At 41.3% G+C, this 24,210-nt stretch overlaps 1 protein-coding gene across 1 annotated transcript in view; it reads right to left on the bottom strand.

Moving 5' to 3' along the window:
- FER (fer (fps/fes related) tyrosine kinase) overlaps positions 1–24,210 on the bottom strand; it is a 203,354-nt gene that overhangs the window by 123,041 nt on the left and 56,103 nt on the right. Inside the window, exons 9-11 of the mRNA XM_015423161.1 lie at positions 8,993–9,085; positions 4,362–4,565; positions 1,006–1,128 (exon numbers count right to left, since the gene is read on the bottom strand). Of these exons, the coding sequence (XP_015278647.1) occupies positions 1,006–1,128; positions 4,362–4,565; positions 8,993–9,085 (420 nt within the window). The remainder of the gene's footprint in view (positions 1–1,005; positions 1,129–4,361; positions 4,566–8,992; positions 9,086–24,210) is intronic.

A 24,210-nucleotide genomic window follows, 5' to 3' on the forward strand; every position in this document is an offset into this window, starting at 1 on the left:
AGCAGTTTGATAGACATGGAATATATATTTTTTCCTTAAAGAGCAGTATTCAAGTACATATACTGATCAGTCATTACAGTATCAGAAACTGACTCACTTCCTAAAAGTTTTTTTAAAAAAATCGCTGTACAGACTTGATAAAGAGTAAATGGATTACTTAATATAAAAATATTGTTTTATCAATATTGTTTTACAAAATTATCAGTTTGTGGCACTGATACATTTGCTTGGCTTCAAATATGTTCTTGTATAAATGGAAGGGCACGTCCGCTAGCACAAGGGGCAGGGCACACTATCCACTAATAACCCCTTCCTGGTGCAGCCACCTCTGCTATACCCCAGGCCATTCAACCGTCCAACCTGTATAAGCATGTTTTCAAAGGCTAGAGGAGGGCTGCAATTGGGAAGTGGGCAGCAAAAAAGCCAGAGTGTCAGTTGACTGGATCTAAGCTATTAAGGAATTAAACAATGTATGATGTGTCTATATGCTTGTCTAAGCTCATGCTCGAAAATCAACAATTTTCTTCAAAAATCTCATATTCATAAGGGGAAAAAACTGAACCGACGTTCTCAGACACACAAAACAAAACCAGTAGTCTGGGGAAATATTGTATCGCAGCACTCCAGTAAAATAATACTTTAGGTAGGTTGATCATTCTTTCCATTGTATGAAGGGTGTTTTTCTTTCAAAAAGAGGCACAAAGAACATTTTAAAGAATGAAAACAAATTTACTTTAAAAAATCATGTCTGTCAAACCAGTCAGAGAAGGATTGTACCTTCCACAAAATACTTCCAACAAGAATTGCAGCATATGTGTTTTATAGATGTGTTCATCCCACCTTTCCCTCTGTGTAAATGACCCCCCAGGTGGTCAAAAGGCATCAATGAAAACAAAAATAGCAATGTATTATCAATCACATACAAATCACATACAAAAGCTGCTAAAAGTAGCATTATACATGCTCAGAAAAAGAAGAGCCTCGTTCACATTGACATGCACATACCTTAACAACAGGATTCAGCAGAACTACCCCTGATTTCTTTGTAATTACTTGTTTTGATTGGTAATGGTGTTCTATAAGCTGAGGAATAGTTGGAAACCCAGTTCCTTCAAATCGATACTGATTCTGTAAGGGATAAATGAAAAATTAAGCAATTTTTTGCCACTATTATGTACAAACATTTGATTTTCATCATCATTTTTTTATTCCCTTGAGAGTTAAGTGACATGTAATTTAATTACAAATGAATACAAAAACAACAAAAAAGTCAGCATAATTGTAAACATGCTCACCTAGAATTGCGCTAGTAAATTCAAAAAAAAACAGCAGGACTTATTCCTTAGTCAGTGAGCATAAAAATGGTTTCTATATCAAAACAGTAACAATTTATTCTCAATGATATAATGAGATGAATGCCATTTTGCTCTATTTTTAAGACAAATTCCTATATAATGGGTACACAAAATGGTAGATAGTTAAGGCTGCATTATAAATAAAACAGTTTTTAACATGTCAATATTTACAGTGACAATTCTTTAACTGCATTATTTCCATGACAAAAAAATAGGTGGAAACCATTAAAAAAAGGTAAAGGTTTCCCTTGCTTGAAAGCCAGTCAAATCCAACTCTAGGGGGCAGTGCTCATCTCTGTTTCCAAGCCGAAGAGCCAGCGCTGTCCGAAGACTTCTCTGTGGTCATGTGGCCGGCATGACTAAACACCGAGGTGCACGGAACACTGTTACCTTCCCACTGAAGCGGTACCTATTTACCTACTTGCAGTTTCTTGCTTTTGAACTGCTAGGTTGGCAGAAGCTGGGGCCAGAGATGGGAGCTCACTCCGTCACAAGGCACTATGGTCTCGAACTGCTGAACTACCGACCTTTTGGTCTGCAGCTCAGCGTCTTAACCTCTGAGCCACCGCAGCCCCTTTGAAACAATTTAACTTTTCTCAATTACTTATAACTTAACTTGTCTCAATTACTTATGAGTTAGAGTTATTGATATTATTGTAAAGCAATAGACTCAACCCTCCAAAGCAGCCATTTTATCCAGGGGAACTGATCTCTGTCACCTGGACAACACCTGTAATTCTGGGTGATCTCTAGCCCTCACCTGGAGGCTGGCAATGGTATTTCTCATGGAGGAAATGGCTGGTTTGGAGGGTGGAGTCTATGGCATTATACCAGTCTGGAGTTCCTCCCCTCCTCAAATCCCACCCTCCCCAGGCTCCACCCCTCATATGTCCAGGAATTTCCCAACCTGGAGTTGACAACCCTACTTCCTTCCCACCCAACAGCCCACCTACCTTAATCTGCCTTTATCTGTCTTAAGCTTTCCATCTCCACCCCCCTCCCCCACCGCCTCTACCTAGGAAAATTACAGTTTTTCTCCACAGTGGAGACCAAAACAGCTTACATTATTCTTCTCTCCTTTTTATCTGCACAACAACCCTGTGAGGTTGGTTAGGCTAAAAGTATGTCACTGATCCAAAATCACCCAGTCAACTTCCACTACAAGATGAGGATCTGAACCTGGGTCTTGCAGACCATACGAAAAAAACTGAACCACACTGGCTTTCACAGGGTGGCTGCTGATGGACAGTAGCAAGCAGCTGGGCCTAGATGAGTCATGCAAATCAGGTGGTATCAAGTCACGCAGAGGGTGCTGCCTAGGGATGCTGGCGTCCAGGTGGGACCTGGGGATACCCTGGAATTACTGCTCATCCTTACACTACAGAGATGAACTCTATGGTATTGTACATCACTGAGGTCCCTGTCCTCCCCAGGGTCCACCCCAAATCTCCAGGGGTTTCCCAGCCTGGATCAAGCAACTTTACCCTCCCTCATCCTCTGCTGGTGGCCAGGGGAGGACCTGGCAACCATAGACCGCTGCCAGGCCTAGGGTTGCCAACCTCCAAGTGGGACCTAGAGACCACCCAGAATTACAACTGAACTCTAGACAGCAGAGATCTGTCTCCCTGGAGAAAAGGGCTGCTTTGGAGGGTAGACACTGTGGCATTATACCCAGCCCTGTGGCATTATATCCCTTCCCCAAACCCAGCCTTCCGTAGAGTCTACCACAAAATCTTCAGGAATTCCCCAGCCTGGCACTGGCGACCCTTGTCAGGCCTGGCCCCAAGGCGCTCTCCCTCAAAGGCCAAAATAGGCCGCAAAGGGCCCTTCCCCCTCTCCCCGACGTCTACTGACAGAGCCAGTTAGAAGCCTACCCCCCCCCCAAAAAAACCATTCTAATCTCTCACCATTGATGCCTGAAGTACCATTCTAATCTCTCACCACTGATGCCTGAAGTAGATCCCTGCAGAGGCCATTTCAAAAGGTACTGGGGGAAATTCAGCCCTCCCTGAGGGAGTCCCCCCCCCACTTTTTGGATTTTTCTACACACCCAGGGAGTCCCCTGAGTTTGTCGGAAAAGCTGTTGGGGTAGAGTGAGCCCTCTGTTAGTGGAAATAAGTATCCGCATGGAAAACAGACCTTGGCTATTAGATATATAGACAGGTTGGATCCAGAGCTACATAAATACATTTATAAAGAGATATAGTGGGAAATGGATATCTTACAGTAAGTGAGGAGACTTCCGTTGGAAGAATGATCCCACCTCCGCCAACAGAAGCACTGTCCCTTTGACTGTTGTGGAAGACCTAAGTACTATTAAGGTTTTAAACTATACCTCAAATTCTTTGACTGATATGTTCTTTGAGAATAGCCAAACACAATAAGAAGATCCATTACTTTATTCAATAATGCAAAAGATTTGTAATTGATAAAGATACTTTTATTCTACAGCTCCAACTTATGAAGTGTAGTATCCCATCTGCTCTTTTACTCCCTAAGTATTCCTAAGTATCATTAGATTAGTCGAAACTACTAACATTTCCCACTATAATATTTGCAAAACTAAACTAGTTCCTACAGGTACACTCTTCACATGCAATACATCCCCCAAGACTTGCACCCCTTTCTTATTTCTCTTAAGTTTGGATGGATCAATCTTAAGATAAGATGGGATGGGATGGAAAGATGAGCGAGATTCAGGGGCTGGCGTGGGGAGGCTAAACTTCTCTGACTCTCTCTTATCTTTCAAACACAATTATTTAAGAATTCAGAAGCAATGAGGGTTGCCTCACTTTGAAAGTGAGATTTCTAAGCTTCTGCAGCTCACACTCTGAGTCACAATATAACTGTCAGAAGCATCCCTAGTGGATAAAATTTTCTTCATCTTAAAAGGTTGGCAAATACTTAAAATTTCAGGAGGTTTAGCAATAAATTATGCTATACATGTTATATAGCATGCAAACAAATTAGGTATCTTTTTAAAAGGCTGCACAATACCAAACGCACATCAACGAACTGTATGATGAAGTGTCTCCGTTGTCCATCTGAAAATACTGAAAGGACATATTCACCAGGCTTCCCATGGCTCTCTCGAACTAAGAAGTCTCCTTGCTGTTTTAATAGCTCTTGAGATTCTATTCTTGGGATTGCACCATGATACCAGTCTTGCTCCGCCAATGGTTTTTCACTGGTTGATATTACATCAAAAAACTTGAGGGAAAATGAAAATCGGTGAATACAAGTCTTGTGTGCTTCATTTCCATTCTAAGTGCAGTCCAGCATAACTATTTCACATCCTTCTCAGAACGGTACATCAGCAAACTAAAGTGAACTTAACTAACCAACTATAAAGCTAAGCAAGTCTATTGTTCTTGAATACTTACTTCAAGAGGAAAAAGCAGAGTTATGCATTAGAAAAAACTGAGAAAGAGGGACAGAAAAAATTGAGAAAGCGGAAAGACAGACAATATTCTGTTTTAAAAGTTTGACTAGTGTTGCTGAAATGTAGAGAGGGGAGATATACAAGAACATCTAATTTTTTTCTGAATAATCCAGTCTATATGCATATTTTATAAATTCCAAAATCAGAAAGGTTACAGGAAGAAAAAATGCAAATAATACAAAAGGGTTAAATAGAATGGCCCAGCTGAGGTTGTTAGTGCTTCACAGAATGAATGGTGTTCAAAAGCTTAAATAAGCTATTGTGAAAACAACTTTTAAAGCAGCCACTTTTAAAAGAACTGTCAATTCAGATAATTTGGAGCTTTGATCAAAGATTCCACTGCTGGCCATAGTGATAAGCATGTGGTAGTCTTGTAACCCTACCCCCCACCTCGATATTTGGATGAAACAGACTATTTGAACACTTATCAATGTGGCTCCTGACCTGGATTTGGTACTGAAATTTATTTATACAAAACATCTGTATGGCCTTTCCACCCAACTCAGGTCCCCAAAGTGGCAAGAAATCAAAACAATTAACATACAGATAAAATATATAAAATATTTAAGACAAATAAAATATGAACACAGACACATACAAATAGGGAACCAGGCCAATGACAGTTAATGAGGGAACATCAAGCAAAACAAAAATTCTTCACCACCTGGCAGATGACACCAAAAGAGGGAGACAGACTAGTCTACCTGTAGAAGCAGTTCCAAAGTTTCCATTACACAACAGATAAGGCCCTTTCTCAGACTGCCACCTGTCTAGCCTCAGGTGATGGAAGCCTCAGGTGATAGAGAGCCAGTTTGGTGTAGTGGTTAAGTGTGCGCATTCTAATCTGGGAGAACCGGGTTTGATTCCCCACTCCTCCTCTTGCACCTGCTGGATGACCTTGGGCAAGCCATAATTCTGGCACAGCTGTTCTTGAAAAAGAGCAGTTTCTGTCAGAGTTCTGTCAGCCCCACCTACCTCACAGGGTGCCTGTTGTGGGGAGGGGAAGGGAAAGGAGTTTGTAAGCCACTCTGAGACACCTTTGGGTAGTGAAGGGCGGAGTATAAATCTCTTCTTCTACTACCTGAAGCAGGGCCGCTGGAAATGACTGGAGGGGTTGGGTAGATTCATATGGGAATACAGAGTCCTTAAGGCAGGCCCCAAGCCATATATAGCTTTAAAAATTAGTACTAGCACCCTGAATTGGGTCCAAAGGCAAGCTGCAACCCAATATAGGTGGAATGAGACTGGAGTGATATGTTCCCTATGATCCAATCAACATTCTATGGCCTTGGTCCCTTAAGTAGACAGCCTGTGCCAGGAGGTGCACAATGGAGTGCATCCCTGATGATTCTTCTGGACTTCAGTAATGTTTGATATGAATGACCTTAGTATCCTGGTATCCCTTTGGGCCACCTTTCTGGGATTAGGTTGGAAAATACTGTTCATTCTTGAAGGACAGGGTTCAGAAGGTGGTTCTAGAGAATGGCTGTTCTTCCTCGTGGCCTTTGGAATCCCACAAAATTCCATCTTATCCTCCGTGCTTTTTAACATCAGCCTGAAACCACTGGGAGAGACTGTCAGGAACTTTGGGTTGTGGCATTATCAACATGCTGATAATACCCAGCTCAACTTTTCATTTTGTCAGATCCTAAGGTGCCATTGGTTTGTCTAAAGCAGTGATGGCCTGTTTGAGGTTACACACCCTCTGAAGACCTGCAGTTTTTGGGACACTCCTGGACCCAGCTTTGCTCATAGATGGACAGGTGGCACTGTCATTTACAGCTTATTGTCTTAAATTCAAAGGACAGCATTTGTTTATTTAGATACTGCCTTCAAATAACATTATTTAGGTATACAACAAACTCTATATTGGTTTACAGGCAGCCTTCCCTGTTCCTAAACACCTGTTGATGAACATGCAAATATGAAATTTCTTTCTCTCTCATGACAGGAAGAGCTTAAAATTCTTTTCCTTTTTCTATGCTATCCCAAGTGACAAAGTTAGAAATATTTTGCTAAATTTCCTTCTCTCTAGACCAGTGACACTCATTCAGTGGCTCAGGAGCCACACACCTCTTTGTGACATTGCCACCTGTGGCTCTTATGAGCACTGTTCTCCAATATAGCATCCACCATGTAATCCAGGAATGTAAGCAAGGCCAGTGAACACATGCAAACTGGGTTATACAGAATCAGACCATTAGTCCATCAAGGTCAGTATTGTCTGCTCATACTGGCAGCAGTATTCCAGGGTCTCAGGCAAAGGTCTTTCACATCACCTACTTGCCCAGAAGAGATAGTGGTTGGCAGGTGGTTCATAACTTGAAACACCCACCATTAGTGGATCTGGAAGACAGGTAAGGTATGACCCTCCATGTACTGTGTGCCTTATACCAGGGATATAACAGCAAATTGCCCATCCTCTCCAGCACCTCACACACCCTTCTTTGTAGCCTATGTGCTCTATCAGCACTTGGGCAGCTGCCAGGAAAGCTGACTACAGAAAGAGTAAAACCATCTTGGCAACTGCCCAGGAAAAGAACGAGGTGGCCACAAGTGGGATGGTGATGGTTTTACTTCTCTTTCTCCACAGACAGCTGGTTCTCCTCCTGACACCTTGACAATCTTACTGTCTCATCTGACCTGCTGTGCTTCATGCTGAGCATGGAGCAAAAAGACAGAGAGAGAAGCCCTTCCTCTTCACTCCACATATATAAGGGCTGGCTATGTTTCAACAATGGCGGGGAAAGACATGCACAGAGCTACTCTCATGATTAAATCTATGTATCAATATATCTAATTCTCAATGTGACCCCATCTGTGAATACTTAAATATGGAAACTGGAGCCTTGGACAAACAAGACTAATCTTCCTACAAACCTGAGAAAAGCTCCAGGTTTGCAGAAAATCTGAAATCTTTAAAAAAATAAATGAGGGGAGGGCTTAAACCTCTCAAAATGATAATAGGAGTGTGTGTAGCTTTACCAAGCAGATACCCTCAGTGGCCTTTGCTAGGCAACCATAAGAGATTGCAGCAACCTTTAGGGTTGCCAGTTTCAGGTTGGGAAACTCCTAGAGATCTGGGGATGGAGCCTGGGGAGGACAGGGACTTCATCAGGGTACAATGCCATCAAGACCACCCTCTAAAGCATCAATTTTCTTCAGAGGAATTGATCTCTGTGGTCTGGAGATCAGGTGTAATTCTGGGGGATCCCCAGATCCCACCTGGAAGCTGGCATCCCTAGCAACCTTAGTAAGCAATGCTGTACAGTGGCAGCTGACCAAGAGCAGGCTGCAGCAGGACGAGAAATAATACAGAGTGAGAGACTGCAAAAGCATGAGACAAGAGGGTGGAAGAGACACAGCCATACACATACAGAGCCAGACACACTCAACAATGTTCCACTGATGGAGCGGTTTGAGTGTCAGACCAGGATCTGAGAGATCCAGGTTTGACTCCTCACTTTGCTGTTTAAGCTTACTGAGTGTCCTTGGGCCAATCACATACTCAGTTATGTGCGCATATTTAAATTCTTCCTGTTCTGCAGTATAAACATTTACAAATGGCAAATCACAGGGATTCTACTCTGTGGGTATACTACCTAGAATTTCTGCTGCATTTTGAAGCTGTATTTCTTATTTCCAAATAGGATCAATAAGTGCTGAAAGAGCTGATATATATACTTATGCCTTCCAATGCCTACAGTGCAAGATCAGGGATAGAATAATTCTATCAACACAACAGTGAAACTCTCAAGAGAGAACTCCTCAGTGCTGCCCACAGACACATAACAAGCAATTTGCTTTGTTCTATACACAAGTCTCTGCATGACCATTCTCTACTGAATTGTCACCATCCGTTAAATGTCATTTCTGATGTACCAGATTGTGGAACTGACAGAGACAAATGAGAATATGATGATTACTTATCACTGCAGGATAATTTCCTCACTTGAAAGCCAAGATGGAAAATGTAAGTAGTTAATTAAGAACCTTTAAACTCAAAACAGGAATATTGCAATTTTTTAAAAAAAATTAGAAGCTTTCGGATCCAAATCAGAGTGTTCTGGGTACCTTACCATTGCAAGCATTACCTCCTCTAATAATCTTATTGCAGATGCCAAGAAGTTGTACCCAAATTATAATGGATTTACCTTAGAAAATACAGAAGAATGCAATATCAGTATATACTTACCGATGAAGTGCCTAACATAGATTTTGGAGATCTTATCATTCCAGCAATGGAGTGCCGAATCGTATCAAACCTCGAAACTTTATCTTTCTTATCCTAGGAAACAAGGGGAAAAGACTATCAGAAACTAAACCAGCTTACCTTTGCAAATTAAGTACATAATATATGCAGTTTCATCAAAAGTACGAGGTTAAATTAATAATTCCACTATAGTATCTTCAATCTAACCGCATTTACTAACTTTACTTTTAGCTCCAAACTATCACTTTTGGATAGTTTAAAAGCACCATGAATTGCCAACTGGGAAATATACAATATGCAGTAGTGAAATCAAGATTCAGTAGTTTGATTTAGGCCTTCAGGACCAATGTTCCCTGTAAGCTGTGGAGTCTTGTGAGCAAAAATTCTACTTTGTGAGCTACTGGCATTAAAGTTGTGAGCGAACGATTTGGCTCCTGCATAAATTAGTTTGCTCTGGAGCCATCCTTCCTGAGCTAAGACAAAAATGTGTGAGCCGGAGGCTAAAAAACTGTGCGCTAGCTCACACTAACTCACCTTAGAGGGAACATTGTTCAGGACATACCTAATCTCACCCAGAATGCCCTTTTAAATGGACTATATGGCAGTGAGCCAAACAAAGGTTTCAGACATTCCCACATAATATTTAATTACTACACCACCTGAAATCTTCCATGGAGGCTTTGCTCTATGTTTGTTCACCATCAGAAGATACCTTCAAAGAACAGGTTATCTGTGATGATGAGATCAATGTTCAGAAGTCCCCAAAAGACAAGATTTACTTAGATGAAACTGGGCAGTTTTAAGAAGACTTGCAAAGACATCTGTAGTGTGTTACAAGATAGAACCGGATATGGAACAACTGATTGGTTTAGCATAGGAAAAGGAGTACAACAAGGATGTATATTGTCACCTTGCTTATTTAATTTATATGCAGAATACATCATGCGAAATGCCAGCCTGGATGAATCACAAGCCAGACTTAAGGTTGCTGTTGGAAAAACAACAACCTCAGATATGCAGACAATACCACTCTAATGGCAGAAAGTGAAGAGGACCTAAAGAGCCTCTTGCTGAAAGTAAAAGAGGAGAGCACAAAAGTTGGCTTGAAACTCAACATCAAAAAAGCTAAGATCATGGTATCTGGATCCACCACTTCTTGGCAAATAGAAGGGGAAGTCATGGAAGCAGTGACAGACTTCACATTCCTGGGATCCCAGATCACTGCAGACAGTGACTGCAGCCATGAAATTAAAAGATGCCTGCTCCTTGGGAGGCAAGCTATGGCAAACCTAGACAGCATAATAAAATGTAGAGACATCACCCTGGCAACAAAAGTCCATATGGTCAAAGCAATGGTATTCCCAGTAGTAATATATGGCTGCGAGAGTTGGACCATAAGGAAGGCAGAGCGCCGAAGAATAGATGCTTTCAAATTATGGTGCTGGAGTAGACTCAAGAGTCCCTTGGACTGCAAGGAGATCAAATCAGTCAATCCTAAAAGAAATCAACCCTGACTGTTCCCTGGAAGGCCACATACTGAAGCTGAAGCTCAGAGATACTTTGGCCACCAAATGAGAAGGGAGCACTCACTGGAGAAGACCCTGATGCTGGGAAAGACTGAAGGTCAAAGAAGAAGGGGACGGCAAAGGATGAGATGGTTAGACAGTGTCACTGATACAACGAACATGAAATTAAGCAAGCTCCAGAGGATGACAGACGATAGAAGGGCCTGGCATTATGTGGTCCACAGGGTTGCGAAGAGTCGGACTGGACTGTGCGACTGAACAACAACAAAAAGAGTTATAACTAAGGACAGACTTTATCAGATAAATAACTACCTAAATAATGCATGCTTCCACTTACAACAAGCAGCTGACAAGTGGAAAACAGGGCAGACTAGCTGTGGAGTCAATGTTGTGTTTTCCTTCTCAATGTGTTTTTATGTATGCACAGACCCACAGACGCATATAATAGCTGCCAACAGGAAAAGAAACATCTCTCGAACAAACTGCATTATATCTGTTACATAGTTTTCAGTACACCTGCCTTTCATTTTCCTTCCTTTTCCTACTGACAAGTGTTAAGGGTCCTTGCAGTCATAACAATACAATATTGCTACTATATGCAATTTTAAAATAGGATTGGTGGTGGAAAGTGTCGTCAAGTAACAGATGACTTATGGCAACCCCACAGGGATTTCAAGGCAAGAGATGTTCAGAGGTGGTTTCCTATTGCCTACCTCTGCATCATGACCCCAGTATTCCATGGAGGTCTCTCATTCATTTACTAGTCAGGGCCAGCCCTGCTTAGCTTCCGTGCTTGGGTTAGCCTGGGCTGTCCAGGTCAGGGGATGATAGAACTATCCTTACTTTTTGTGCTTCCGAGATTTATATCTTGATTCTTGGCCAAAACAACTTCAATCTATCCCAAATTCCTCCTTCACATTCTTTTTTTTTCCATTTCAAAAATTGCTCATTTTAGTGAAATAACAAGAAAAATATCCAAAATAACTTGTTTTGTGAATTGCAGAGATTCACACACACAAAATTATCTTGCAAACAAATCTGTTTCAACTCAAGCATCTCTCTTTTTACCTTTTCATTTTTCATTTGACAATGAATAAAAAGAACAAAGAAACCTACATCCATTCTACTTCTTACCCCACCCACCCCATAACATTGCTCGTTCATATCACTAGGAAAATAAAAAGTACTGTAATGTCATTATAGACACATTATTTTATATTTGTTTGGTTTTTCCCAATTTAAAGGCTTCCCCCCCCCAAAAAAAAGGACAATTAAAGTCTACCATTCCTCCATAAAATTATTCTCTTTTTGCCTCCCTTGTTGAGTCCTGAGAATTTATAAGATCTCAAACTTTCTCAATCCAGTCAAGCTGAGGTGGAAGTTCTGGTTTCTTCCAGTGATAAAAGAAGCACAGCTGCTATTAGGGGATGCACACTTCAAAATATTTTGTTTGGATTTCTTTTTTGTGTTTCATGAAGGAGATTATTATCTTTTGCTAACATTCATATCATTTGGGGTAACTGGGGGGAGGTTTGGAGAACATCGGGTACAGGTAGACCTAGCCTCCATCTGGAGCCAATGTTCCCTCTAAGCTGTGGAGTCTTGTGAGCAAAAATTCTACTTTGTGAGCTACTGGCATTAAAGTTGTGAGCGAGCAATTTGGCTACTGTATAAATTAGTGTGCTCTTGAGCCATCCCGTCCTGAGCTAAGACAAAAATGTGTGAGCCAGAGGCTAAGAAACTGTGAGCTGGCTCACACTGACTCAGCTTAGAGGTAACACTGTCTGGAGCCCAAGTCTACTACCACTGTCCTCAATGAGCGCAGGTCTACCATCCACTGAAAACAGCGAGAGTAGACCTAACTTCTGGAGTCTGCATACCAGGTCTATCACCCACTGCAAACAGTGGTTGCATACTTGGGTTCCAGAGAAAAGTCCAGGTCTGCTGATAATTGATATTTCCAAGCTCCCCGCCCCCAATTACGTGAAATAGATCCCTTAGATAACATTAATACTCCCAATTTGAGATAATGGTAACCATGCCAATGGTAATCATGCCATTTCATTTCTGAAATACCAAATGAAAACAATTTTTGTACACTACTAATAACTAACAGCTGCTCATCTTGCCATTATACAGTGGAAGAAACCACTGCCATCCTTATTTTGCATTCTTAAGGGTTTTTTAAATAAAAAAAAATCTTCCATGCCTAGCCATAGACGCAGAAATGGGACATCAGCAGGGGAAGGTTCAGGTGAATAGCTTAGGTGCTGATGTGGCCAGATGGTGCCCATGCATACCAACATTCTGAGATCAGTGGGACTATAGTTCACTCTCTCCTCCAGTGTGGAAGGGGGTAAGCTAGGCAGTGACATACTGCAAATATCATGCAATACATCAATGCATTCACATGTACTAACCTCAGTGGGTGACATCACCACCTTAATTCACTCAAGATTATGACTGAATGATTTTACAGCATAATGAAGGGAAATGTGAGCTAAGAGCTCACTGCTATATTAATTCAGCAACTGACCAGGATAATGGAAATATCACACACACACACACACACTTCAACTGCAGAACTGTACAATATGCTGGATTTTATGTCATAAGAAAACACAAAGATTACCAATGAGAACAAAAGAGAAGCATTACAATTTTAACTTCCACACCAAAATAATCTTGACACAGAGTTATAGAACACAGCAGCCAATATTTATTCTATCAGCACCAAGAATGTTCACAAATAAAACATCTTATTCTTTTTACCAGCATATCAATTTTAAATTGATACACAGCATATCAATTTTAAAGTACAATCTGTCCAACAATAAAAAGGTTGCTTGGACTCCACTGGCAGGTTGATTTTATATCAATGGATTAAATGGCTACTTTAAAAACTGCTCACTGCATTACCATGGATACGATGCCTAATTTTGCTTCTAGGTCTGCCAGGATTTGGGATGATCAGCTCATTTCACACACCTCAGGTAATGACAAGATAAAGGGTCTTCTTCAGCTAAATGAGTCCTAGGGATTAGCAGCAGCTAAATGACTGCTTCTCATATCACTGAGGGGGAAAGGGACAAGAAACAATCTGTGCATCCTAATTAGATATAATACAAATGCATTCAAGTAATACCCCGATTTTATACTAACATTTCCCCCCCCAAAGACAATGCTTCCTAAAATCCATACTAATCATCTGCCTGCAATGATACACTTCGTTCTTCCAAAAACATTTTCCAGGAATTATTAAAATACACATATTTCAATCATTAAATTAATCTGATTTAGTAGCTTCACATGCCAAACAGGGAAGCTGTTAAGGAAACAAAGATAGACCAACAGGCGAGACCTTGTTTACTGCTGCTCCAGAAAACAGGCCTCAATATAGTGCACTTACTTTACAGGAGGATATGCTTAACCGACAGGAAGCAAAGAGTAGGAATAAGTGGCCAGTTCTCACGATGGATGGAGGGAAGCAAGCAGTAGGGCCCAGGCCTGTAGCTATGGTGGGGCATTTCGGAGCCTGCCCCCCACACCTTCCGGCCAAGGCCCCATGACTTCCCATCCAGCCCAGGACCCCTGACTCTCTAGGCCACCCAGAAAACTCCCCACCGCCACCCCTTCCCCAAGCTCTTCTTAGGGGTAGGGTGACTTCTCTGCCTGTCAGCAGCCCTGCTGGCTCCATCCCGGGCCGGTTGTTGGGGGGATGAGGCTGTGGGTCCTGTACTGGTGGTGGCAGTGGTGCAGGGCGGCCACCACAGGAAGTGGCGCTAGGCGAGTGGGCCGGCAGGTAAGGTGGGGCCAGCTGGCCTTGACTGGCACCCCCCTGCCGTGCCCAGTGTGGCGCAGGAACTTTTGGCGGTGCTCAGAGACCAGCAGATCTGGGCCAGGGCACCTCTTTCTCCTCCTCTTTTGCCTGGTGAGCCAGTTTGGTGCAGTAGTTAGGAGAGCAGACTCTAATCTGAGAGAACTGGGTTTAATTCCCCACTCCCCAACATACAGCTGCTGATGTGACCTTGGGTCAGTTACAAGTTCTTTCACAGCTGTTCTCTCATGAGCAGTTCTCACAAGAGCTCTCTCAGTCTCACTTACCTCACAGGGTATCTGTTGTGGGGAGGGGAAGAGAAAGGAGATTGTAAGCTGCTCTGACACTCCTTCAGGTAGTGAAGTGCAGTGTATAAATCCAATCTCTTCTCCTCCTCCTGCGCCTGGGTGCCCAGTCTCCAGAAGGGGTCTAACTCTTATTTTCTGTTTTACACAGCTAAGAGAAGGTTTGATGTCTCCAGCAGTAAAGCAGGCTGTGCTCGGGCTCTTATTCAATAAAGCCATCTTTGGATGTCACACACCCAAATTATCTATCACTTTCTAGGGAAACTATTACAGGTATGCATGGATATCACTTATCTACTTACATTTCAGTCTGGGTTTATTGTGATCATGGTCCAATAACCACACTGGTTCTCACAGAGGATCTTTGCCAGTCAACTGATAAGGGACTGTGTGTGACTGTGTTGGAAATATGTAGTAGTTGTATTCTTAGCAAGCATAATTTTACTGTGCTGTTTTAACATAACATGAATCTTTTATTAAAAATAAAATTTAATATAAAATTATACTACCTGGCATATTTATTACATTTAACAGTATAAATGTCTTAGATTTCTACAGGCAGAGTTTTAAGTACACCTTTACCATAGAGAGCACTGCGAACTTCTGAATGTTTTTAGCACATCTATGTTTTTTCCCATGTGAGAGGTAGGGAAAAAGTTGAAAACATGTTTTATAGTTTTGTTTGTAATTTGGACAAAACTAGACTTATACAGTCACAAGACTAGCAGCATACTCAGATATCAGGTGAATTTTCACAACACTAAATTCCTCAATAGTGAAATATCAAACCTATTATAGCTATTTAATGTGGACACAAATAATCATATTTAAACATATCCTTGAAAAGACTATATGCATCTGCTGTACACACAGGAATTCTCATTTAATGCTTCAAGTTGTTTTAAATAATGATCAATTTTGTATTGGGAAAAAATGAAAAAGTCCTCAGGAAAAAAGTCTCAACACAAATCCCCCCCCCCCCAATCCTCACATATTTGGCTGGGGTGGTCATATATTCCATGCCAGTGACCATGGTTTATGGGGTACCACAAAGTTCCATCTTGTACCCTAAGTTAATTGATCATCCACTGGAAGAAATCATGTGCAGATCTGGGGCACAGTGCAATCAATGCAGTAACTAACAGCTTGCTGGTTCTTCTTTCAACCTAATTCTAGGGAACCAGTGAAAGTTCTGAATCAGTACTGGGAGACAGTGAAGGACTGGATGAGGGTGAATATCCACACTAAAACAAATACTGTGGGTTCTGAGCTGATTTGGTAACAGGTATTCAACCTGTTCTGGATGGGGTTGCACTCTCCCTGAAGAATCAGACATGTAGCCTGGAGAGTACTAAATGACTCCTTGTCACTAAACAAATAGGTGACTAGGGTTATCTGGATTGCCTTTACTATGCTGGATATGACAGCATTGTCCTTTCCTAGAAAAAGCAGACCTGGTCACAATCAGATACGCAGGGGTAACAACTGTGGTAGACTACTATAACTTGCCCAACGTGGAGCTGGCTTTTGAACGTGGCTCACAAGCTTTGATTGATACAAATCACAACTGCAAGAGTACTTGCTGACACATGCTTAAGAGAGCATATAAATTCAATGTTGTATATCAGCTGTAATGGCTACCAATTTGTTTCTGGGCTGTTGAATGGACTGATGTGCTCCTTTAAAGTTCTGTCAGCTTAGTTCCAGAACAGCTCAAAGAAATGCCTCCACCCACACCTGTTGCCTGCACTCCCATATCTAAAGATGGTCATTCCTTATGGGAATCCGGAATTACCATAAATTAAGGTAGGCAGGATTTGTGGGAAGGCTTTTTCAGTTGCTGCCTCAAATTCTAGATTTCACTGTCTCAGGAAGTGAGAGAAGCACCATCTCCAAAAGTCTTCTGAAGCAAGTTGGAGAAATTTCTACTCTGGAAAACTTTTGAGCTAAACTGAAGGATGGTGCCTGATTGCTGTATTGTACCAGATGCTTTGTGTGCTACTCTAAAACTCATGTGTGTTTTTTAAAAAAACCAAACACCTGAAATCTCAGTTTGTAATTCTAGATTTTAAGTTGCTAGTCATCTTGGGGGGCCTTTCAAGCCCAAAAAGCAGCATATAAGAGCACAAAATAAACAAGCAAGTATGCAATAGGTAGTTACCATATGTGCCCAAACATGGTCTCAACTGTTATAATTTAGCAGCTGTTATAATTTAGCTGCTTAAAAAAAAGGATGATGTATTTCCTCCTTAGGAAGCTTTATCAGCTTTCCATCAAACTGAAAATACAGAGGAAGTATCAGTGGAAAAATACGAACACATCTTCTAAAGTCTCAAAGCGATTGGGCATTAATTGCATTAAGGCTGTGGAGTAATGTTAAACACAGCAGGTACAATCTTCACACTTGTTCAGAAACAAACTTGAGCCAGTCAAGGAGCTTAAAAAACTCTGTACAAGGCACCATCACTTTGTGAACACAATTAAGTCTAGAAAGAAACTAATTCATAGGAAAGTGCAAAATAAGATTTACATATAAACAGCCCACCCTTGCCTACAAGAATTATGTTAATTAGAATTCAAAGTATGTTGCAAGTCACATTTTGACAGATTACCTGGTATAAAAAGAAGCACATGACTTCCACAGGCATTTTTGGAATCCAATCCCAACCAACATCCACTGCAAAGTCGGCCTTTTACCATCTACAGCTGATTCCCTTCCTTGAATGCAATGACCTAGCAACGGTGATCCACGCATTGGTCACCTCGAGATTGGATTACTGCAATGCTCTCTACATGGGGCTGCCCTTGTCCCAAATCCAAACCTGCAGCTGGTGCAGAATGCAGTGGCGAGGCTGTTGTTGTGTCTTCCAATGCGGGAACACATCCAGCCCACCCTAAAAACCCTGCACTGGCTGCCTATAGCATACTGGATATGGTTCAAGGTGCTGGTTCTTACCTTTAACGCCCTTTATGGCCAAGGACCTACTTACCTAAGGGACCGCCTTTCCCCGCATGTACCTCAGCGAGCACTGAGATCGGGTTCCCAAAATCACCTGGCTCTTCAGGGGCCTAAAGAGGCCAGGTTGGTTACAACGAGGGCCAGGGCCTTCTCTGTGGCGGCCCCTCACTGGTGGAACGAGCTCCCAGAGGACATCAGGGCCCTGTGGGACCTCTTACAGTTCCGCAGGGCCTGTAAATTGGAGCTCTTCCCCCAGGCTTTTTAGTAGGGTGCTGCCTCGATTTTATGGTCCTGGCCCAACTATCGACTGTACCAACAGTTCCAACAGCCCCACCAACTGAGGCTTTATAGCTGGGTGGGAGCCTGACAACACCATTCAGCAGACAGCTGATATTAGAAGATCGCCATCTTTTATGATTTTATATTGATTGACAGTTTTAACTGGAATTTTAATGTATATTTATTTATGTTGTTAGCTGCCCTGAGCCTGCCAAATGGCGGGGAGGGAGGGATATAAATGTAAATATAAATAAATAAAAAATGCACAGAGCCAAATTATATAGAATATTTCTGAACATATGTAGATCTTTCACTGAGTCAGACACTGATGCCAAATCACAAAATGCTTGCCTAACAAAAACCTCTCTGGAACCCTGAGGAGGGAGTTTTGAGAGGAAGAACATACTTGTCCCTGGAAACTGCTACCACCAAAAGTTTATTTGCCTTTAGAAGTAGTTACTGGTGTTTTTACTGTATCTGTTAGCTTTTCAAATGCACTTCAACCTTTACCTTCAACATTGACCACTTCTCTTTCAACTCTGAATCCATGCTTCGGACTCTTTTGCTCAGTTACATAAGACCTTCTAATCTAACCTGTACCTGACAATGTGTTCCACCATCTCCTTTTATGTCCTGGCTAATGACTTTTTGCCAGCTCTTAAAGACAACCCAATACTGTAAGTCTCTCACACTCTATAGGAAAGAATACAAGCTTGGTACTTCCAAAAGAGTATGTGATGTCAAATATGCACTAACTCATGGGAAAAACAGCTGGAAAAGTCTTCAGGAAAATATTTTCTTAAAATAAAGCAGTGCATTTTCCACAAGCCATTCAAAATTTAGAATATGCCTTCAAGGTAAGTAGTAATGGGTAAGGTTCCCACTTGGTTTGTAATCGGCTTATTCTTTACAAGTTCTCATGGAGAAACTTCAGGGATTTAAAGCAAGTCCTTTCCCAACTTATAATGATGGACACCTATGAATCTAGAAGAGCTCAATGTCAGTCTTCCCAGACATTTCTTCTTTCCTCAAATGGTTTTGCAAAGGTAAATAGAGGAGGTTTGGCGGCAACATCAGAGACTGATAACAAAGACTGGAAATGAAGATGGGAGATGTCACCTTTAAGATCTAGATCTGGATATTAACATCGGATATCCATGGTTGCTGGGGATCCGTGAAATGTATATTTTTACAGCCATCAAACTCAGATCTCTGTGCATTGGGACACTGAAATTTACAGTTCCAATATTTCCTAGCTTTAACAGACACCTAACAAGACCATCCAGACTTAAATATGAAGCCTCTTATCTCCACGCTGTCAGTTCTGACCTTTCATAACTTATGTGAAACGAAAAATTGGCAGAAAGGAAGATAGGTGATCTCATTATGAGAATGGATCAAACTTCCAGAGATGCTTGGGCTTCACTTGTAATGGTATTTGCCAAGCTAGTGCCATCACTATCAGTTGGTGTCTTTCTTAACACTAACTCGTACAACTTCATTGGCATATACCCTAATTTATACCAACATTATGAAAAAGCAAAACAGCTTTTCAAGAAGTCTCCAGACGGCATTCACTCATACAGACACCAAACACACCCAGGATTCAGAGAAGACTATGTTCCCAAAAGCCAACTGTTCACTTCTTTTAAAAACTGCAGCTTCAAAACCAAATAAATTACTTGTCAAAACATACAATTTATGAGACTAGGAAAAATGCAAAAGGGGGGAGGACACCTAATAGCTTCTTGTGGTAGCAATGAAAAGAGTATATTCTCATGCAATTCGGAGCCAATAGCAAGCGAACGATGCAATCAGAGGCCAGAGATGATGCAATCAGAAAGAGGGGAAAATTCTTTTGTAACGAAAGGTAACAGAAGGAAGATGGAGAAGAAAAGCTTCAAATGTGAGTGTAATGACCATAAATGTTCAACATGTGCCAAAATAATCCCCCCATTCTGATTTCATCATCTCTTACCTCTGATTGCATCATCCCTTAGCCCTACATTATGGATTAGAACTTTTAGTACTATACCCTTTTACTTGCTATTGGCCCCAAATAGCATGAGAATATACTTTCCTTGGACCAAGAAAGAAAAGTAACTTTGTTTTGGGGTCTTTTTGAATTGATTTAATATTTATAAAATGAAAAAATATATAATGTGTTTATCAAGATACCCTTGAATATTTTTACAGACACATAATTGAAGATACAAGTATATGACCAGGGCAAAAAGTATTTGAAAATGAGACCTCTGTATTTTATCCCCGCCTAGAGTCACTGAGATTTCTTATAACTCAAGATATCTCCTTACCACATCTTGTTAGTATATTCTTAAATTATTTTCTAAAAGTAAATTAAAAAGTTCTTTTTTCCTTTCTCCTCCAGAACCATTTTTAGTCTGTCCTATTTTCAGTATGTATTGTATTACTTGAAGCTAATGTGCAATATATATGTTTGACCACTGAGGAAGGCCAAATTGGCTGAAACGCATATGGTCTTGGTCACATATGTTTTCTGTTTGATACCTATGTATGATTTTATCCTGTTTTAAGGCTAGTAATTGGCTTATATCTGTTTTTACCTAATTTGTAATAAATATATGTATTTTGGTATATTTTATATATGTGTTATATGTTTTTTTAGTATTATTATTTGGCCCTTATATTTTTGGTGATTAATCTTTTGTTTTCTTAATTCAACTTGTTCAGGTTAAGTTTTTCTTCCTCTCTTTTTGTTCCCAGCCCCACAGAGATTTAACTTGGAGGTACCAGGGCATCTTCATCAGGTGCTAGCCTAGCCTCTCAATAACTTTCACTATCAGCCTTTATCTTGGTCCCATCCAGTCATTTAAACCAAATCCTTGGAAGAGTAATGACACCTAACGAGGCTTTTTGACATTTCTAAAAGCTCTAAGGTAGTACCAAAGTCAGGAGCAGAATAAAACCAGCTCTTTGAACATGTGCTATATGCTTTTCTTTTGAACCAATGTCAAGCTAATTGCCCTCTCCTTCCCCCAATCTGCACCCCAATCTGATGTAAACTGCCATTAAAAATTCAGAATCTGACAGTATTTTTCTGGCTAGTGCTCTGTAATCAATTTAACTGAGCAAATATCCTTGGTTTCTCAATTGTTCATGTACCAGTTCTATAACATGCTAGGATTCATCATTTTATTTCCCCCACACACACCAGATTTTACCAAAATGCTGTTATCAACCTCATATGTGAAATTGTGTGCTAGAAACCTAAGAAAGCCAGTTGATACAATAATGATTTTCTTTCTTGTTTCCAGCTGGTAAATTGCATCAAAAATAGCTAGAAATACATTCAGCATTTTCCATTACTACTTTTCTATAAGCTGCTACAATAGTTGTTGCTATAATAAACTTTCTCTAATAGGAGGGAAAGATTTTTCTCATACAACTGAGAGTATCATGACGGACAAAGTGACAGAAGACTACAAAAGAATAAAGAAATAAAAGGAGAAAAATATATTCTCAGGCAATAACAACTCAGTTAAGTGCAAGTTGCCCTACCCCCTTCTTCAAAATACTTTTAAATGTCCTTGAAATGCAGATTTCTTTTTAAAGCAAGAAGCTCTACATATGGTGAAAATCCTTCTTAAAATCCACAATAAATATTTAAAACCGGGATACTTACACTAAGCCTTACTCCACAGTCAACCTTCTGAGGAGGAGGACGAGGAGAAGGGGAATAGGAGACGGAGGTGATTGGATTTATACTCCGCCCTTCACTCGGAGTCTCAGAGTGGCTTACAAACTCCTTTCCCTTTCGCTCCCCACAACAGACACTCTGTGAGGTAGGTGGGGCTGAGAGAGCTCTTTCAAGAACTGCTCTTTCAAAGACAGCTCTTATCAGAACTATGGCTTGCCCAAGGTCATCCAGAAGCTGCAAGTGGAGGAGTGGGGAATCGAACCCAGTTCTCCCAGATTAGAGTCCGTGCACTTAACTGCTACACCAAACCACTACTAGCACATATAGTAGCCAGTGCCTAACACTCATACATATTGGTAACCCTCTAGCACAGGGGTATCAAACTCATTTGTTATGAGGGCCGGATCTGACATAAATGAGACCTTGTTGGGCTGGGCCATGTGTGTCATAAAATGTAATGCCAGGCAGCGGAGATATAAACTTTATAAAGGACACAAACAAAAAGGGTTTTTTTTACTTAAAATAAAAACATGCTTAAAACATTAGCACTCTTGCAATATTTTGTTTATTTAACAGTGTCTGATAACTGACACTTCTTGCTCTGAATGATTGCATCAAAATGTCTGTGCTGTTGCAATCTTGAGTATGCTATTCAGGTGTGTATCTGTAAGCTGCAAACCTATGATGACACAGTAACAACAGAACTGGAAGAAGAGGCAGAAGACAGCCAGTTCCACCGTGGGCTTGATAGAAGCCCTCCCGGGGGGGGGGGGCTAATCCGGCCCCGGGCTGCATGTTTGACACCCCTGCTCTAACATTTGTCATCATACCATACCTATAACACAATTTAAATCCTGGCTTCAAATTCTTCTGTCTACACCAGGGATGTCAAATATACGGCCTGTGGGCTGCAACCGGCCCTTGCAGGGCTCCTATCTGGCCCACAAGCAACTGGCTCCCTCTCTTGCTTTCTGTGTCGCAGTTCACTTTTGCCCAGCTCTCTCCAGCTTCCTGCTTCCAGGGGAGAGAAAGAAAGCCAAGCCTCCTTTCTCTTGACTGGCTGAGGGCTCCTTCCCCTCCTGCTCCTTTGTAGAGGGAGGGAGAGGGAGAAAGAGAGAGATTCAGTCCTGTGGCACCTTTAAGACCAACAACATTTTATTCCAGGTATAAGCTTTTGGGCACGTGCACACTTCTTCAGAGGGAGGGAGGGAGGGAGAGAGAGAGAGAGAATTGGAGTCCCATGGCATTTGCAGAGATGCCCCTTTCCAGTTCTAACAGATTAAAAAGATAATAATAAAGAAACCTAACAGCACAGCTTACAACCTTTATTAGTGGAAGGGAGCAAGAGTCCAGTAGCACCTTAATGACTAACAAAATGACTCGCTTCTTCAGATACAGTTAGAATGGGAGTCCATCTGTCCTTCTATCTTGGAGAGTGAAGTGATTTCAGATGCCAAATAACAATAGCAACCATTAGTAAGAAGAGAAGAAACCTAGGTCTCAGTTCAGCCCAGGAGGATACATTGAGCTTCATTATCAGTTGCAATTCAGCAGTCTCTCTAAATCTTACCTTAAAAACTAACAAATTTTGTGGGAGGGTATGAGCTTTCGTAACTGCTCACTTCTTCAGACTTACTTCCATTTATTCTTTGCATCCTCCTGGACTGAATCCTACTGAATCAAACTGAGACCTAGGTTTCCTGTCTCATTACCCATGCTGATATCTCTATGCCTACCGCGCCTCTGTATATCACACCTAATCCCATCATGCTTCTACTGCCATTTGGCATCTGAAATAATCTTTATAAAGTTTATGGCACACATGGTCTAGCCCAACAAAGTGACATTTATGTCAGAGCTGGACCTCGTAACAAATGAGTTCAACACCTCTGGTGTACACTGATACACCATTAAGTCATGGTACATGAGAGAAAGAATTCATGAGGATGAATAAGCATACAACCCTGATGGTTCCTAATTGCAAACCAGATTTGCAGGGAAAAAGCACTGTCTGTACTAGTCCAAAGTGCTTGGAAGGGACCTTGAAATTTTTTGCAGAAAATTCTACAAGTTATACAAATCTTTAGGGATGGGTATGAACTGGCTCATGAGCCAAAATTCAGGCACAATTTGGGGCAGTTCAGAGCTTGACAACCAGTGTTCAGAATTGGGTTTGATTCCCCACTCCTCCACATGCAGCTGCTGGTGTGACCTTGGATCAGTCATAAGTTCTTTTAGAGCTGTTCTCTCAAGGGCAGTTCTCAAAAGAGCTCTCTCAGCCCCACCTACCTCACAGGGTGTCTGTTATGGTGTACCACTACACCAGACTGACTCTCTTAAAACGGTAAAGTGATGTGGAGATTCCCTTTAGACCCCTCTATGAATCTGTCTAGAATTCAAGGGCATCCAATGAAGTTGATAGGCAGTAAATTCTGGACGCCAAACAGAAATACTTCTTTACATAGCAAATGATTAAAATATGGTATTCACTGTCAGAGGATGTAATGATGACCACAGGCACAGACAGCTTTAAAACAGGATTAGATGTATTCATGGAGAACAGGTCAATCAGGAGCTACTAGCCATGGAGACTAAAGGGAACCACCATGTTCAGAGACAGTAAACCTCTGAATAT

The sequence above is a fragment of the Gekko japonicus genome, unplaced genomic scaffold (genome assembly GCF_001447785.1).
Source record: "Gekko japonicus isolate JY-2015 unplaced genomic scaffold, Gekko_japonicus_V1.1 scaffold621, whole genome shotgun sequence".
In the NCBI taxonomy this organism is placed as follows: Eukaryota; Metazoa; Chordata; class Lepidosauria; order Squamata; family Gekkonidae; genus Gekko; species Gekko japonicus.